At 39.3% G+C, this 16626-nt stretch overlaps 1 protein-coding gene across 1 annotated transcript in view; it reads left to right on the top strand.

Moving 5' to 3' along the window:
- Positions 1 to 14357, top strand: part of SPON1 (spondin 1) — a 34317-nt gene extending 19960 nt beyond the window's left edge. Inside the window, exons 3-11 of the mRNA XM_039384295.1 lie at positions 2989 to 3190; positions 4435 to 4575; positions 4915 to 4990; positions 5429 to 5611; positions 5948 to 6118; positions 6225 to 6392; positions 7263 to 7427; positions 9368 to 9631; positions 10281 to 14357. Of these exons, the coding sequence (XP_039240229.1) occupies positions 2989 to 3190; positions 4435 to 4575; positions 4915 to 4990; positions 5429 to 5611; positions 5948 to 6118; positions 6225 to 6392; positions 7263 to 7427; positions 9368 to 9631; positions 10281 to 10444 (1534 nt within the window). The 3' untranslated portion in view covers positions 10445 to 14357. The remainder of the gene's footprint in view (positions 1 to 2988; positions 3191 to 4434; positions 4576 to 4914; positions 4991 to 5428; positions 5612 to 5947; positions 6119 to 6224; positions 6393 to 7262; positions 7428 to 9367; positions 9632 to 10280) is intronic.
- The last annotated feature ends 2269 nt before the right edge of the window (positions 14358 to 16626 follow it).

The raw sequence follows: 16626 nt of genomic DNA, 5'->3' as shown, positions 1-16626 counted from the left end.
CGCTTAACCTGTCATGGAAGAACACCTCCTTGAGATTTGCAAGCCTTTAAAGAGAGAAAGAAGATGATCCACGTTCCTATTTTGTCCAGTGAGTTGACAATACTAAAATGAAAAAAGTTGGGTTTAGGGCATACTGAGCACATTTTAACACCGGTTTCCTTCATGGAGTTGCATAGTGCAGTTTTAGGATGCTTGGGCCAGATGTGTTGCTGAGGTACACATGAAGAATTTAGATTCCCGCCAACTTCATAAATCCATCATTCATGTGGATACTGGAAATAGTTGAAATTTGTCAGATTATTAAAAAACAACCCAAAAAAACCCCATCAGAGTTCTCTGTCATCTAAGCCCAGTCAGTGCCTATCCTGTACCCAAGGAGTAGATATGGATGGTGCCTTAGGTCAGCCAATTTTTCCTTAATTACAGTAACTCAGGAAGGACTCAGAATGTTCAATGTTGGGCAATGCTATACAACAGTTGTTCAAATTTATATTCATAGGGCTTAGAAGTATCCACACAGAAATAAATTAATAGAATAAAGTAGCAAGTGCAACAACGGCATTTTATGTTTATATATATACACATTTATATGTATGAAACAGAATATTTTAAATACTTAATTCTTAAACTGCATATAAAGATTTTTACAGTGTCCAACCTAACACTTCGTGCTGCACTGCAGCCAAAGTGTGTGTGCATTGGGTACCTGTCTGCAGTGGAGTGGAGGAAGGAAGAGAAGAGAACACACCTCCATTTGTCCTTTACTAATCTTCACATTTCTATGTTAAACTGTGATGGGATAAAATACAGTATAATGGTCATAACACTACCTATCTGTCAAGATACGTGATTTTTTGCAATGTGCTCTGAAATTGGAAAAATGTGGGAGGCTCGAGTTCACTGATATCATTTAACACATCCATAAGTTTGTAGGCAAAGAGTATCTCCTACTAAAGCATTCCTTCACACAGTTTCAATATTGATACAGTTATAATTTAAATACTCTCATAATTTAAATATGCAAATAATTTATCTTGATATGATGAATAATGTTAATTCTCCTAACAGAGCATTCAAAGCCTTACTTGTACATGACTATCACAAGACTAACAGGTGACAAGAGTTTTCCATCACTATGTGTCTAAAGCAGTCAAGTGATTCCCAACCCTCTGCCTTTAAAAGGTACGATTGTGTCTTCCTCTCTTTGCATTGCCCTTGCTGACCTGCATCTCTGTTCTGCAATATCCATATTAGACACTTTTTCCATCTAAAGATCAGGTATACAAACACACATCTCTGTGTTATTTTTACAGTGTACTGCTCAGACTGTTGCTGTGTGCTGTTTGAAATACAAAATTCCTATAGGGACTTCTTAAAAAATCCTTATAATGCAGTAAATCCTTTAGTTACTTGAAGTCAGTTAACAGGCTTTTTAAGACTAATCATTGCTAGGTACTTGACAAATATATACAGGATACTGTATTCACAGAGTGAAGTTGATATCATCATTCATTATTTTATTACTTTACAAAGACACACTGAAACCAGACTTCTATGTCTCATGGGAAAAAAAAAAGTCATTTGCATTACTTTCTGGGAAAGGCAGGATTAATGACATCGAATGCTTAGCAACTCTTCTGCTCAGAGTCTTTAATTTAATGTAAGATAATGTACACAGTAAGAAACAACTTCTAAAGACTCTGGAACAGAAGTGGCCATTTTACTCATTAGCAAATGCCTATTTCTGAAACTTGCCTCTTGAAGGGGAACTATATATGATAACTTTTAGATATCTCACATTTGATACTGTGTGTGAACTACTTAAAATCTTTGTCTTTGGGCTGTTCTGTCTTTTTTCTAATGTGCTGAGAGTCCTTTGAGCCAGAAAAAATATGCAAATAAAATACTGCATTTTTACAGGTGTACAAGGATTTACAGGAAGAATAAACTCCTTATGACTACAGCAGAACAGTGCATGTGCACTACTTTGCATGTGTTTGCATTATTATAAGGTACCTAACCAAAAAAGGAAAGATAAACAACACAGCAACTCCCCCTTTCATTTAAAATAAATGTGGTCTTTAGATGCTCTAAAACAGTGGGGTTTGGCAGAAAAATGGGGAAAAAAAACCCCACCAACCTGACCTGACTCTGTATTTACTTAAGTTCTGTAGCTGAAGAAAACTTGGGTTGACATTAGATCAGTATTTGGCAGAGCAAAATTACCAAAATAATATTTTAAATAATTCTGCATTTGTTGTTGCTCATGAGAAAAACGCCACAAAGGGGTCCAGCTTCTGTGAACAGAAGCCTCCAGTCAGGCCTGATTTTATTTCCATGTGCACAGGGATGTGGCAATTGCTCATCAGCATCACAGAGCACTCCATGATTCAGCAGATTTCTTCCTCAGGGAACGGCTGACAAAAGCTGGATGAATAGAGGCGTTTTCACATCCACTGGCGGAAAGCTGCAGAAGTCTTGGCTGAACCCTCTAGGGCTGGCAAAGGCCATTAATGTCTCACTTAACACGAGCACTCAAACTCTATTAATGAGTGCTTTTCACACATACACGCACACACAGAATAGCACTTCTAAGAACTTTTGGCTTTAGAACTTACCTGATCTTTTACGAGGGGTAAAAAATATCCCATCAATCAAGGCCTCAGGGTATTTCTCTGATATTTTAGTCCTAATTTTCTTAAGTGTTGTGACGTATCTTTTATTACTATACCACTAAACATAAGCATACTGCTACAGCTCCGTGCTGCTACATCTCTTTCACCCATTAAGCAGCAAATCTTGAATGATGCCAAAGCCTTATGGAGACTGAGGCTCAGGAGTGCTGTGCAGCTGCCCTCTCCCTGTCCTGCTCCTCCATCCCCATGAACCAGACACAGTGTCACGCTGGGGTTCAGTATTTCCGAGTTTGAATTCCCTGTAGCAGCAAAGCTGGATGCAGTTTTTAATGCTCTTCCTTCGGATTTGCAGGAGAGCTGCTCCCTCTGCTGAGTTCTCTGTCGATCGCCACCGGCACCTGATGTCCTTCCTCACCATGCTCGGCCCCAGCCCCGACTGGAATGTGGGGCTCTCTGCCGAAGATCTCTGCACCAAGGACTGTGGCTGGGTCCAGAAAGTCGTTCAGGATTTAATCCCGTGGGATGCTGGCACGGACAGTGGCGTTACCTATGAGGTATGGGGACTATTTGTAGTATATTCAAATATATTACCTTAAAGCATAGAAGAATGAAAGCTATTTGATCCTACATGACTTTATACTACTCCAGCAAAAATTTTTCTTAAAATTAATTAGAAGTCATTTAAACAGATGTTAACTAGTTACCGTTGGTCATTTTGTCTGAAGTCCTTAAGCATTATTATTAATGGGATAACATTTCATTCATCTGGGATGTTATTACCACAGAATCATGAATGGGTAAGGTTGGAAGGAACAATTGGGAGTCATCTGGTCCAACCTCCCTATTTAAGCAGGGTCATCCCAGAGCACGTTGCACAGCATTGTGTATGGTTCTTGAATATCTCCAGTGAGGGAGACTCCACCTCTATCTGTGCAGTCTTTTCCAGTGCATGGCCACCTGTAAAGAATTTCTTACTCGTGTTCAATGCTTGTATTCACCTACTGAATACATGGAGGACTCAGCATTTAGGTGTCCAGCCCCTGAGCTTTGGGCTGTTTCAATCCAATGCCAACTGTTCTGTTTGGCCCAGAAAACTATAACTATTCCTTACAGCGAGGATTGAAACTCAACTTCTCATCATTATGAGACTGTAAAATCATCCATTTTCTCTGTCTCCATCACTCTCTCAGTCTAGGAAGAGATTCAGATCATCCTCAGATAAAGTCCTGGTTTTGACCAAATGGGTTATGTCAAGTGAATTGAACAGGTTATGTGTCCATAGGTGACAGGTACCTACACTGTGTGTCTATGCAGACAGTACAGACAGCTGAAGTGAGACTTGACTAGTCACATCCTCAAATAGGACACATATCCCCATGTTAGATGACAAGATGTGGATGATTTTATCTTTCAGACCCGGCCTCTTTAGAACCTAAGGAATTTCTCCAGTTATAATACAGCTCTGGGGGAATATTGAATAATTTAGTTTTTTTTATTAATGTAGTTATTTAACCAGACAACAAGGCATTCATCTTATTGTTAACCCAGCTTCAGGCCTGAATCCTGAACTATTAGAGAAGTACTTCCTCACAAAGCAAAACAAAAAAACAACAATAAAAAAACCCAACCCCCAAAAAAACTAAACCAAAACCCCTTCCCATTAAGTATGAATGTACCAAGTTCATCTTACACAGGAATTTTGCAGTTTAGCATCTCAGAGAAGTTTTTATTTCTGCAGATTAATTGTATTACTAATTAATAATTTCTTTTTTTACATTTTTTTTCTTTTTGATTGCAGTCTCCTAACAAACCTACAGTGCCTCAGGAGAAGATCAGACCACTTACAAGCTTAGATCATCCCCAAAGTCCATTTTATGATCCAGAAGGAGGATCTATCAAGCTGGTAGCCAGAGTTGTCATTGAGAGAATTGCACGTAAGGTATAATAGACATGTAAAATTCTCAAGTGAGTGCAAAAAACCACTCCATAAACCAGAAAATTGACCTTTCCTCCCCCTTTCCCCCAAATCTACACTCCTTACCCTACTCACAACAAAGCTGAGGGCAGAAAAAACCTACAACTGTCTTAAGGTATTACTTCTACTTCTGGTAATTATTGCATCTGCTTAATTGGGGATTTTCTTTAAATATGCCTAGGGATTCTAAGAGAAAAAGGTGCTGCAGGTGCAGTAGTGCCTCACAAAATACTGGTTCAGCCCCTATTTCTGCATTCATATATGAGTTTCCTGTATTCAATGTCCACAACAATGTTTTTGCAGGGGGAGCAATGCAACATCGTTCCTGATAACATAGATGATATTGTGGCAGATCTGGCACCGGAGGAAAAAGAAGAAGGTACATTTTAAATTAGTTCATGCAGTACTAATTTATATTTTTGTTTCATTCTCCCCTATCATTTGTAGATAAGGAACAAAACTGACTCAGGAGCAAAAATTCCACTTGGTGTCAAACAGTGATTTAGGTTTTCATCTCTTCTGCTGTCTACTATTAGTCTTCCCTTATAAAGCAAAGAAATTTTGCATATATACCTAGAAGATGACAATAACAATACAGATGATAAAAGAGAGAAGCCTTTTGGGATTCTGATATTATTTTTTTTTTTAAATGAAAGCTAGCAATTGGTAATTCTTGTTTCTTCTGGGCTAAAATGAAGAAGATAGAATGCAGAAGGAAAGAATGTATCCTATTAGAATCTAAAGTAATCATCAGCCAAGTAAAGGGAAGAAAATGGAAGACTATTTTTAACATTCAGTGCCTTTCCTTACTTTTTAGATGATACCCCTGAGACCTGCATATATTCAAACTGGTCCCCATGGTCAGCCTGCAGCTCTTCTACCTGTGAAAAGGGGAAGAGGATGAGGCAGAGAATGCTTAAAGCTCAGCTGGACCTCAGTGTGCCCTGCCCAGATACCCAAGATTTTCAGCCATGCATGGGTCCAGGCTGCAGTGATGAAGGTAATCAGGAATGAAATGTGGAGGGGAAGAACACCTTGTAGGGTTTTCTCTTCTTTTAAATTTCTAAAGGCTGTTGGTTGCTGTAGTATGGCTTCAGTTACGGCAAACAGAGGGACAGCTGCTAAAGAACACTGTATGAAGCTGTCTGTGGTCAATTCTGCATTTCAGCTGAGTCAGTGCATGACAAAAGTATAAAGGAAAGGAGTAAAGGAAGCAATAGAGGAAAGGACAATGTGAAAGGCAGCATCTAAGTGAATGCTGCACAGAAATGGGCAGCTACAGATTTATCAGCAATTCTGTCAATACTTGCAATTGAAATGGTTCTCTGTATTTTAGATGGTTCCACTTGCATGATGTCTGACTGGATTACATGGTCCCCCTGTAGTGTTTCCTGTGGAATGGGAACCAGATCTAGGGAGAGATATGTAAAACAGTTCCCTGAGGATGGCTCCATGTGCAAAGTGCCTACAGAAGAGACTGAGAAGTGTATTGTAAATGAGGAGTGCTGTAAGTATTTAACTTGACAAAATCCAGCCTATAAAGCGAGCACTGCCCAAACCATTTTTTATATGAGCCCTACTTATGAACAATTTCCTCTGTCCACTTTGAATAGCTCCCAGCAGCTGCCTCGTCACTGAATGGGGTGAGTGGGATGAATGCAGTGCTAGCTGTGGCACAGGGATGAAGAGACGGCACAGAATGATCAAGATGACTCCTGCTGATGGATCCATGTGCAAGGCAGAAACTACAGAGGCAGAGAAGTGCATGATGCCTGAATGCCGTAAGTGGGCGGGAGTTTGTCTCCTCTGCTACAGGGAGACATCATCTGACACATTGTTCCAGCACACAAAGAACATAGCTAAACTAGAAGCAATGTTGCTTTTTCTTATTCTCCTTAAAATTAGGCTTCTTAGGGAATGTGCATTAAGTACAGCGTTCACCCCCAGGATGGGAGCATCAGTAAAAAAAAATGTTCGCTGGTATCCTATTCCTGTATGACCCACATAGTGGTGTGTATATCAGCAAGCCATACCTGAACAACTCTGAAGTTACGGAATATGAAGCATATTTAGTCATAAGGCTAAAATAAAACAAATAAAACCCTGCCCTCTCCTTTTAGCCTGCGGACAATTGAGAAATCGAAGCGCTCCTTTTGTACAGTCAGCCAGTCTCACCCTTCCTATTAATGTTGTTTTTAATTTCTTAAGAAACATTAAGATTTTCATCAGAGACAGAGATAAGTTTAAAAATGTTTTTGGTAGATAAAATATGCAAGTTTCACATTTTAGACTGAATTAATTTGACTTTCAGTTCTATCCACTGTAACAATCCAGGGTTTTTTTTTACAGGAGTTATGACTGAAATATAGCTTCTTAAAGTATTAATTCCTCAGATGCATTGGAACTCTGCAGATAAAAATAAGCTACAGAAAGAGATAGCAAAGAAAAGATATTAAAATCAAGCAAACCTTTCAATTTAATATACTGTTTTCTGAGCTTCTTCAGCAACATCATTTAGCTTGTGACAAGAAAGTATAATTGGCTGATGACAGATAAAACATAGTACATTTTCCACCTGTATTATTTTCAAAAATTATACCTTTGTAATTTATTTATAAAAAGAATTCATTACCTTTTTATTTTCATGTCAGATACCATCCCCTGTCTACTCTCTCCTTGGTCTGAGTGGAGTGACTGCAGTGTAACCTGTGGGAAGGGAATGAGAACCCGGCAAAGGATGCTGAAATCCGCTGCTGAGCTTGGAGACTGCAACGAGGAGCTGGAACAAGCAGAAAAGTGCATGTTGCCTGAATGCCGTGAGTCTGGGAAATCCCCTGGGAAGAGGAGAATAATTACAAGTGTAACAGTCTATGGGGCAAAACTCTATCACTATTCAAGCATCACTTCTTAGATGGAAGGAATATCAACTGTGCATTGTTAAAAAAATTATTATTGTATTATACACCCTCAGCAATTGAGAGCTGGGATATGATGAAGTCTTAAATACAGCTTCTCTTAACCCTATGCTGGTGATCAGTCTTGATCAATGTAGAATGCAGAAGGAAAGAATGTATCCTATTAGAATCTAAAGCAGTCATCAGCCAAGTAAAGGGAAGGAAATGGAAGACTTTTTAACATTCAATGCCTTTCCTTACTTTTTAGATGATACCCCTGAGACCTGCATATATTCAAACTGGTCCCCATGGTCAGCCTGCAGCTCTTCTACCTGTGAAAAGGGGAAGAGGATGAGGCAGAGAATGCTTAAAGCTCAGCTGGACCTCAGTGTGCCCTGCCAAGACACCTAAGATTTTCACACTAGAAAACCTGTTCAGATTAGACCCAGTCAGAGTTGCTCAAGGAAATGCTCAGTGAAGTTTTATTGTCTCCAGATACAGCAACACCACTGCCTCTCTGGGCGCCTCTTGCAGTGTCTAACCACCACCACAGCGAAAAATATTTTTCTTGCATTTATTCAAAATTTACCATGTTCTGTGCCTGTTGCCTCTCATCCTTCTCTTTACCTCTGAGAAGATTCTGTCTTGGTTTCACCTATACCCTCCCCCTCTGTACTAGGAGACAGCAATAAGATCCTCCTCAGTTTTTTCTACCTCATATGCCATATGCTTCAGCCTGTCTGCTGCCTGTCTTTGTGGTCATCCTCTGGTATGTCCACATCTCTTTTCTGCTGGGGAGCCAAGAAATGGACACAGCACTCCAGAAGTGGAGTACAGGGGGTGAACAGTTCCGCTTGTTTAACACGCTTCAGGCAACTGCTTGTGAGCTTCCCAATAGTAAATAAGTCAGAATTATAAAACCTACATTTTTACTCAAATGCAGAATGTGTGCTTGGAAGGAAGGAAAGAAGAGTTAAAATCACCTGTGAGACTGACTCTTTTTAACTCACACAAGGAGCACAAAAGAGGCTTTCTCTGTCTTTGACACATCTGTGAACTTCGATACACTTTGCAGCCTCCAATATCATATAAGCCAGTGGATGGAGACAGCTGCAATGATTTTTTACCTTACTCCATTAAAATCCCCCACTTGTTGGGCAGTGCAAATTTCTAGTTGCTTTTCAGTCTTTGTGAAGGGTGATAGCCTAAGGTGCCGTTGAATGAATGAGATGTGATTGCTTTTAGCATCCTGTTGCCAGCTGGTTTATGAGGTTTTATCACAAATTACATAATTTTTTCACAGAAAGTGTTGGTTAAAAAGGCTTTTACACTGTAATTGCTCATTCAGCTTTTCTTAAATGATGTGAAATATCATTTTGATTATTATTCACTGGGGCTGTAAGCGTTAAGCAGTGCTGAAAGATGGAAACTTTTAAAGATATAATGGTATTAGTGAATATGGCTTATTGCATAACCCTGCCAGAAAGCAAGGCTTAGATCTCAGAGGTAGCAAATTCTTTTGAAATATAACTCAATTTTCAGCAGCTTTTCATTACAAAACAGGCATATGGGTGGGAAAATTGAAGAAGACGCAGGAGAATTATTTATATGTTCATTGTAATTTTAGTGATCTGCCAGCACCATTCTTGAAGAAGAAATCAAGGAAAGTGTCAAATAATAAGTCTGCTAGGAATGGACTCAGGAAACTTTGATGTGCAGCCTCAAAACATTTGCTAAGAAGACTAGAGTCTTAAGTTGTGTTCACGTGTTTAGGGTGTAAAAAATTCATTAGGCACATCTTGTTTCTTGACCTTATGGTCAAGATTTCATGGATTTTTTGTCCTGTTTCTTGTTCTTTGCAGCCATCGACTGTGAACTAACAGAGTGGTCCCAGTGGTCCGAATGCAACACCTCGTGTGGGAAGGGCCATATGATCAGGACAAGGATGATTAAAATAGAGCCCCAGTTTGGAGGAACAGCGTGCCCAGAAACCGTCCAGCGTTCAAAATGTCGAGTGAGGAAATGCCTGCGAGGCCCGGGGATGGAAAAGAGGCGCTGGAAAGAGGCCCGGGAGAAAAGGAGAAGCGAACAAGCAAAAAAGAATATAGATAGTGAGCAATATCCAGGTGAGTGCCAAACCATTTTTGGAATGCTCGTGGCTAGTTGTCTTTTCTGCATAACAGGAGTTACAGTGCACTCCAGCATTTCAGCCTAGGGAAAGTTTTAGCAATAAAATAAAACACAGCCCCTTGCAGTGTTTGCCTGTCACCAAAAACCTGTGCAATAATAATAAAGTGTGACCTGAGCTGGAGAAAAGCTCCCGTCTGCCCATGTCCCACCACTGAAAATATTTTATCTACTCCACACAAAAGAATAGAATGTGAAAAAAATCTAAAACTTAGACCTGGCAAAGGACTGGCTGCAGTTTCTGCAGATCTGGGTGATAATCTTTGCAGACTCAGTCTCCTCTGAGATATCTGTTAGTGCTGCTTTTTCAGTAGGGGACAATATTATCAAGTACTGACTCCTCAAATCAACAAAACATAATATCTTGGGCTGTAGTTTACATTATGTCGAGAGGAATTACTGCTAAGTTGTGGTTCATGCTTGTCTGACATTTAACAATTTGTTAGTTTGTCTTTTATAATGTAGATAATGCAGACAGTAAATTTCTTTTTTAATTCTTTTTTTTCAGTGTTTGACAAATGCACCTTGATTACACTTAACAGGTGGTTCTACTATTAAAAAAATTAATCAAATCACTTATTTTTTCAGTTTGTAGGCTGAAACCATGGACTGCTTGGACAGAATGTTCTACGCTCTGTGGAGGTGGAATTCAGGAACGCTACATGATGGTGAAGAAGAGGTCCAAAAGTACTCACTTTACTAGTTGCAAAGACAAAAAGGAGCTAAGAGCATGTAATGTTCATCCTTGTTAACAAAACACAAGGTTCCAAGTGATGCACTCTGAGCTAAATGGAAAGTCAACCTTGGTTTGGTTTTTAAAACAACAACAGCAAAAATATAAAGTGTATATTAGTTTTCATTTTTGCAGTGTGGTTTGCTTTTTAGTCTTGCTGGTGCAAGAAAAATATTTTATAGATGTTTCCTCACAGATTTATGCCGAGAGTAAATCTTTGGTACTCCAGCCACCCTTAATGCATAAAAATAGTAAGTCATCATGAGTTATTTAACTAAAATACAGACATATCTGTGGACATGGAATAGCCATATAGAAATACTACTTGTAAAGACATGGGATGCATGCATATTAACACAAGTGACATGTTTCATATGAGGGAGGATTTCTCTCTTGATTTGATCTAATTTTAAAAATCCAAAGCAGTGCCTACATAATTACACAACTATGCCAAGGAGTAATTTCAGTAATGCTGGTTCAATAATATTAAAGGTGCATGTTTATCTTTTTACACTATTGGGTTAAGCTGATAGTTATAATAATAATAATAATAATCCTAAATACTTTTCTTCACATGGATGCTGTGGTCCATGCAAAATGGTCTTTGTTTCATTAAAACTTAAAAAGAAAATAATTTGTATCAATAATGATGTCTGACCGCTACACACTCAAGTCAAAACAGCACACAAAGAAAACACGTGAATGTCATAACATATTTAGGTTCCATACTTCTATTTTGGATCTATCCACTGCCTCTCAGAATAGATACAAAACTAATAGAAATTGGTCGAGGGAGTTGCAACAGCTGTGTCACATAAAGTTTTCCACATGAGAGACACTAAAAAACTAGATTCAGTTTCACGAGGATGTTAATCACAGATGAAGAGGGAAATAGGTTTATAACATAACAAAAATGGTAGAGAAAAGGTGAGCCAGGTTCTCATGTATCCCTTATAATAAACAAAAGGAAGGGATCCTCTGAAATGAAACAATGACAGTCTCTTAAAAAGGTAATTACAGGTTGACATGGGAATACATTTACAGCACTGGCATTTATGTTTGTTTTTTTACTCAGAGTATAGAATAATCTAAAAATTACTAAATTTGTGAAGGTTAGCCATTTGTAGATATACTAGCCAGGTTAAATTCCCTCCCTGACCACTTGAGTGATCAACAAACCACCTGAGATTAGAAAGTAGCTCCTCACCTTTCTAATTGCTATTTTATATCCTCTCCTGCAGAATTTAGGTCTCATCCCTATGTGTAATCAGCAAGACCCTTGGGCTTCACTTGTTATTGGAATACAATATTGTCCTGTAGGTTTAACAAGATAACATTAAAGATAAGAGGTTGTTGTCTTTTGGTCCAGGAAAGGCAGCATACACCTATGTCTCTACAGAAGTAATAACAATGCACTGAAAATAAAGACTGTTGATGTTGACTCTTAAAACAAGCTTGAGAGAAATGAATGGAGCAAAATTTATTTTATGGTGTCTTTAAAGCAGCCTTAAGTAATTTACTCACTTCCTTAACACTAGGGCAGAACCCTGAGAACCTGACACCTGGGTTTTAAGTGTTCCCACACTTAAAGTGTGTGCACCACAACCCACTGAGGATGTTCAGCTTCACTACCAGTACCCTGGGGATCCTCTCATTACCCCCCTGTACCTGAACAGGGTGCACCCAGACGGGCTGGTTGCATTATATCATAGGGCTTTTCATCATCATTTCTCCACTGAACGCTGCAAGGGCTGCTCAGTACTTCCACAGCTGCTGCATCCCACCCCCTCAAGGTATTGTACTGCTTTTTGCATATTTGGAATGAAGGAAGGGCCAGGAAAATAACGGAACCAACCACAGTAATAAGCCTCTCCTGCTGCTGCTAAATGAAATGGGTGCAAGCCCACAGTCAACCAAACGAGGAGAAAAAAAGGATACAACAAGGTTTAATGCTAAAACCAAACATTTTACATTTTGCACAGCTTGGTTCACTTAATAATATTAATTCAGAAGATAGTTTACCTTCTTGGGCCTCTTCAAAAATTCTGTAGTTTATGTCTCTGTAGCACTGCCATTACAAGCATAGCAGCAAGTCGGTCCCTCTCTAACGCTTTATGACCTTAACTTGCACATCACCCTTTTGTGACCAAAACAAAAACCCAACAAAAAAACAGTGGAATGATATAGAAGCTGGAGGAGTGACCAGCTGAGCATATTTTGGGTGAAGAAAGAGATAGCTGCAAGAGAAGGGCTACAGTGACCAATGCCAGGGCAGCAGAGCTACGTCTGGCTGAGCTGACAGAGGCTGTCCCTGCTGAGAATATTCATTCAGAAAAGTAATCTTTGACCATAAAATGTGTGGGTTTGGTGGCTTGGATCTGTGAGAGCCTGGGACAGGGGGAGCAGAAGAAGAAAGTTTCTCCTGAATGGAAAAAAAGTGTTATGAGTTCATGAACCATATTTTATCCCATCAACCCTTATCACTGGTAAAACTGTTCTTACAAAACCATGCCTATTTCAGCAAATAATCAATTAAAACCAATGTTGTATTTTCATTTTCACGTTTGTTCCAGTTCATCAAGCTGTTTTGTCCATTAAATACTCCCTTTGACAAAGGCTACATAGTCCAAATACATCTTTAGGTATATAGGAAATATACAGTATCTTTCTGAATGTGCTCACAAAACAGTCCATTAAAACAATCTAGCATTCCTTTTTCTGTAGTTCTCACTAATTTGATCCTCCATATACTTTTTTTTTTTCCCTCTTAGAAGGCTGTTCTTAGAAGTGTGATTTCCAGTCATTTCTCTTAGGCTCATTAAAGTTATGAAAATTGGAAATTATTTTTTCCCCCACCTTGTTAATAGATGAAATGACAAGGTAAATTGCACCGGGTCAAAAATGTGTGATCATTCCTGCTTAGATTCAGTTTTTCACACTGTTTTTCTGTTGAAACATTTTACAAATCACTTGTCTTTCTTCTAACTTGATACAAGAGAAATATTTAAGCTTGTTACATTTTGTAAAAAAAGAAACACAAACAAAAACAAATGAAGAAAAAATAAGAGGTTGATTTTCTATTCAGAAAAAAAAAAGCTCTGATATACAATATGTAGAAGTCTTGCATTGTTACTGTAAACTTTCTAGTAGTGTAATAGCCACTGATTATCAGTCAATGAAAATAAGAACTGTTATTGTTCTGATGTCCTGAATAATCCTGCTGAACTGAAAGCACAGATGTCACTCCAGTTTTGTAGACCTTGACTATCAGATCTTAGCATTGTGCGTATGTTTTTTTTCTAATACACAAACTGTAGAAGCTTTACACATAACAAAAAAGAAAAGTTAGGGGCTTTACAAATGTACAGTAGGACTCTGTGTGTGTGGCCTACCAAGTTAAACAAACTTTTGTTTAATTGCATTTTTAGATTTCCTTCGTTGTTTTTGTTTGCTGTGGAATTATGAAAAAGCTCCCATGAACGTTTCTTACCAAAGTCTTGTGTAGATGTTTTGTAGCTGTCTGGCTAACATATTATTATTATTATTATTATATTATTATTATTATTATTATTATTATTATTTTGGAATAAAGACATCTTTACTATGAATTTTACACTTGTATGAGGTTCTGTTCAACTAATACGATCACGTACACCAAAAAACACTTATTAATATAAGGAGACAAGTCATGTTCCTATTTACATTTTAATCCTGTTCAAGATAATGGAATATTGGGAGTGAGTGGATTTTACTAGAACCAGTCATTTTTTCTGCTGGGAAGTTGTCTGCATCAAGGTCTTTGTCAAATGGTTTGTTGTTCTCTAGAAGTCACAGGGTAACTCAAGAACATTCCATAAATTACGGTGTATTACTCTCATGTGGGTTTTGTTGCTGTTGTTGATTTTTAATAAAAGAGAAACTATTTAAAAGAACACATTTTAAAGCCTGGTGATACAAGAAAAGAAAAACTGTTCAAAATGAACTTTCAAAAACTCTGAGATTTTATGAAGATTTCAACAGATATTTTGCGCTACTAGAAAACTATTTTGGGACACTGCGAGTGCAAGCGTGTCACTGATAATTACACAGAGGTGATGGGAGCCACTCTGCAATGTTGCTACTCTAGAAATCCAACTGTATGTAACATCTTGCAGCCAGGTAGAAGTGACAGGTGTGTTCACAGAGAAACCCCTCTACCCTAAAACTGAGACCTAATAAGGCTGTGGGGAACCTAGAGGGAGTGCCTGGAGCTGACAAGCTGGGAGTTCCACACCAACAAGTGAGGACACAGTCTGGTCCAATACATCTTCATTGGCATTTAGCTGTTTGCTCTTAGTAGAAAAATGCTCAGTATTTCCAAGCAGCTGTTTCAAGGTGGGTTTGTGCACAACAACGGCATGGGGGGCACCTCAGCATCACTGCCCACCTGCCCCACGCTGCCCACTCACTGAGCATCCCTGCACCAGTGGAACGGGGTGACTCAGAAAGGGACAGTGCCTCCTGCCAGCCTGCTGCCTGCAGAGACTCTGCCATGGTATCATTCAGTCCCTATAGCCACTTTCAGAAGCACAAAGACAGGTTAACTCACCTTTCCCTAAGCTCTGCTTTAGCTGCTACATGGATTTATGGAGCAATGCATTGTCCTGGCACACCAAGTGGTGAGACATCACAAACAGCAATCTTATGGCCTGTAAAGCTGTATCTGACGAGTTTTCCCTGGGAAGGGGTCACAGAGCATGGGGAATACATGGCCTCTTGAAGTGCTAGCCAGCCAAGTGACTGCTTGGGACCTGCCTGACTTCACTGCAGGTGCTCTGTGCATGGCCAAACACACCTAAACCACAACCAGCATGGCAGAAAGATGATGAGTGGAGCAGGTCTTCAACTGGGATTTGTAATATGAGTAGATCAATTCACTCCCTTTCCAGAGAGAGTTGATATTATCAGGGCTACAGAAGCTGAGTTTCTGGGATGGGAAAAAAAAACAGAAAACGCTGAAATTATGCACAGCTCTTAGCCAAAATCTGAACCCTATCATTGCAGACTATCATTTCCATTTTTAATGTAGCTTTTGATGCCACAGCATATTGCCACATGGCTCTTAGCCTGTAAAGCAAGCTATGGAGTGTGTGTGTGTGCACACCTCTGTGTAAATACATACATACATATATGTGGTATACAGTGTGCACATACTGACGCAATTTTTTCATGGTTTGGTTTGGTTGTTGGTTTTCTTTTTTCACTTAGGAAGCAGCATACTAACTATTAGGGAGGGAAACCTTTACCAGTAAATTGAAATATGCTAAAAAATCTCTTGCTACTAAGTTTAAGGCACTTAGTGTTCTTTGCTCTGCATGCAAACTCATGTAAGATCTTTATTGCAACACTTCCAACTTTGGGGCTCAGTCACTTCATGTAGCATTTTGCAAAACAAAGCAGTTATAGGCCACCTGAATGATATTGAATTTTGTCTCCTCTGGTTTCCAAAAGATAGAACAATTTGTGCCATAACTGATGGGCACATTAGCTGCTCGGTAGGCAATGACATTTTTCACATGTGGTCTAGATAGCTTAATGCATCTAAAATGCTAAAGCTTGGAGCTCTGCATTATCATCTTCTTTTCACAAGTCCTCAGGAACATCAGTTACTCTGCCATCAGTAATAAACTTGCAAACACTGAGGCAGGAAAGTACTCCCTTTCTGTTTACGTACCTCATTTGCACAAGTAGGCGAAATGAAGCCTCTCCTAACTCAGAGTTTGCTTCCTTTTCATGGCAGGGTATTTTGAAATGGGTCTTTTAAAATACACATTTGATATACATTTCAAAGAAAGACCAAAAGGTTTGTTTCCAAACATGACAAGCATTTCTCACCATGCCTCTAACTGTGTTGTTTGAACCAGCAGTGGCACTGCCAGCACCAGCCTAAGGGCAGCTCAGACTGAAGTCTCTTAGGGGTTCCCTCAGGAGCATGTGGCAACATTTAAGAAGTGCCTGGTGCTTTTGAAAGGCCAAAAAACTCTGCATGCCCCCTCCATTGCACCAGATACAACCTTAATGCATTTCATGGGCTCAGCTCCAAGGCCATTCCAATCACCACAGCCACGACAGTGCCAATTCAAGAGCCTCTCTGTGAGCCTCTCTGTGAGCCTTGGATGCTCCTGGAGACAGTGCCCTAGAGGGAAGGGCCACAGGCAGAGT

This window comes from Pipra filicauda, unplaced genomic scaffold (assembly GCF_003945595.2).
Source record: "Pipra filicauda isolate LSUMZ 115617 unplaced genomic scaffold, ASM394559v2 scaffold345_size814242_pilon, whole genome shotgun sequence".
NCBI lineage: Eukaryota > Metazoa > Chordata > Aves > Passeriformes > Pipridae > Pipra > Pipra filicauda.
This window is presented reverse-complemented; position numbering and strand designations above follow the sequence as displayed.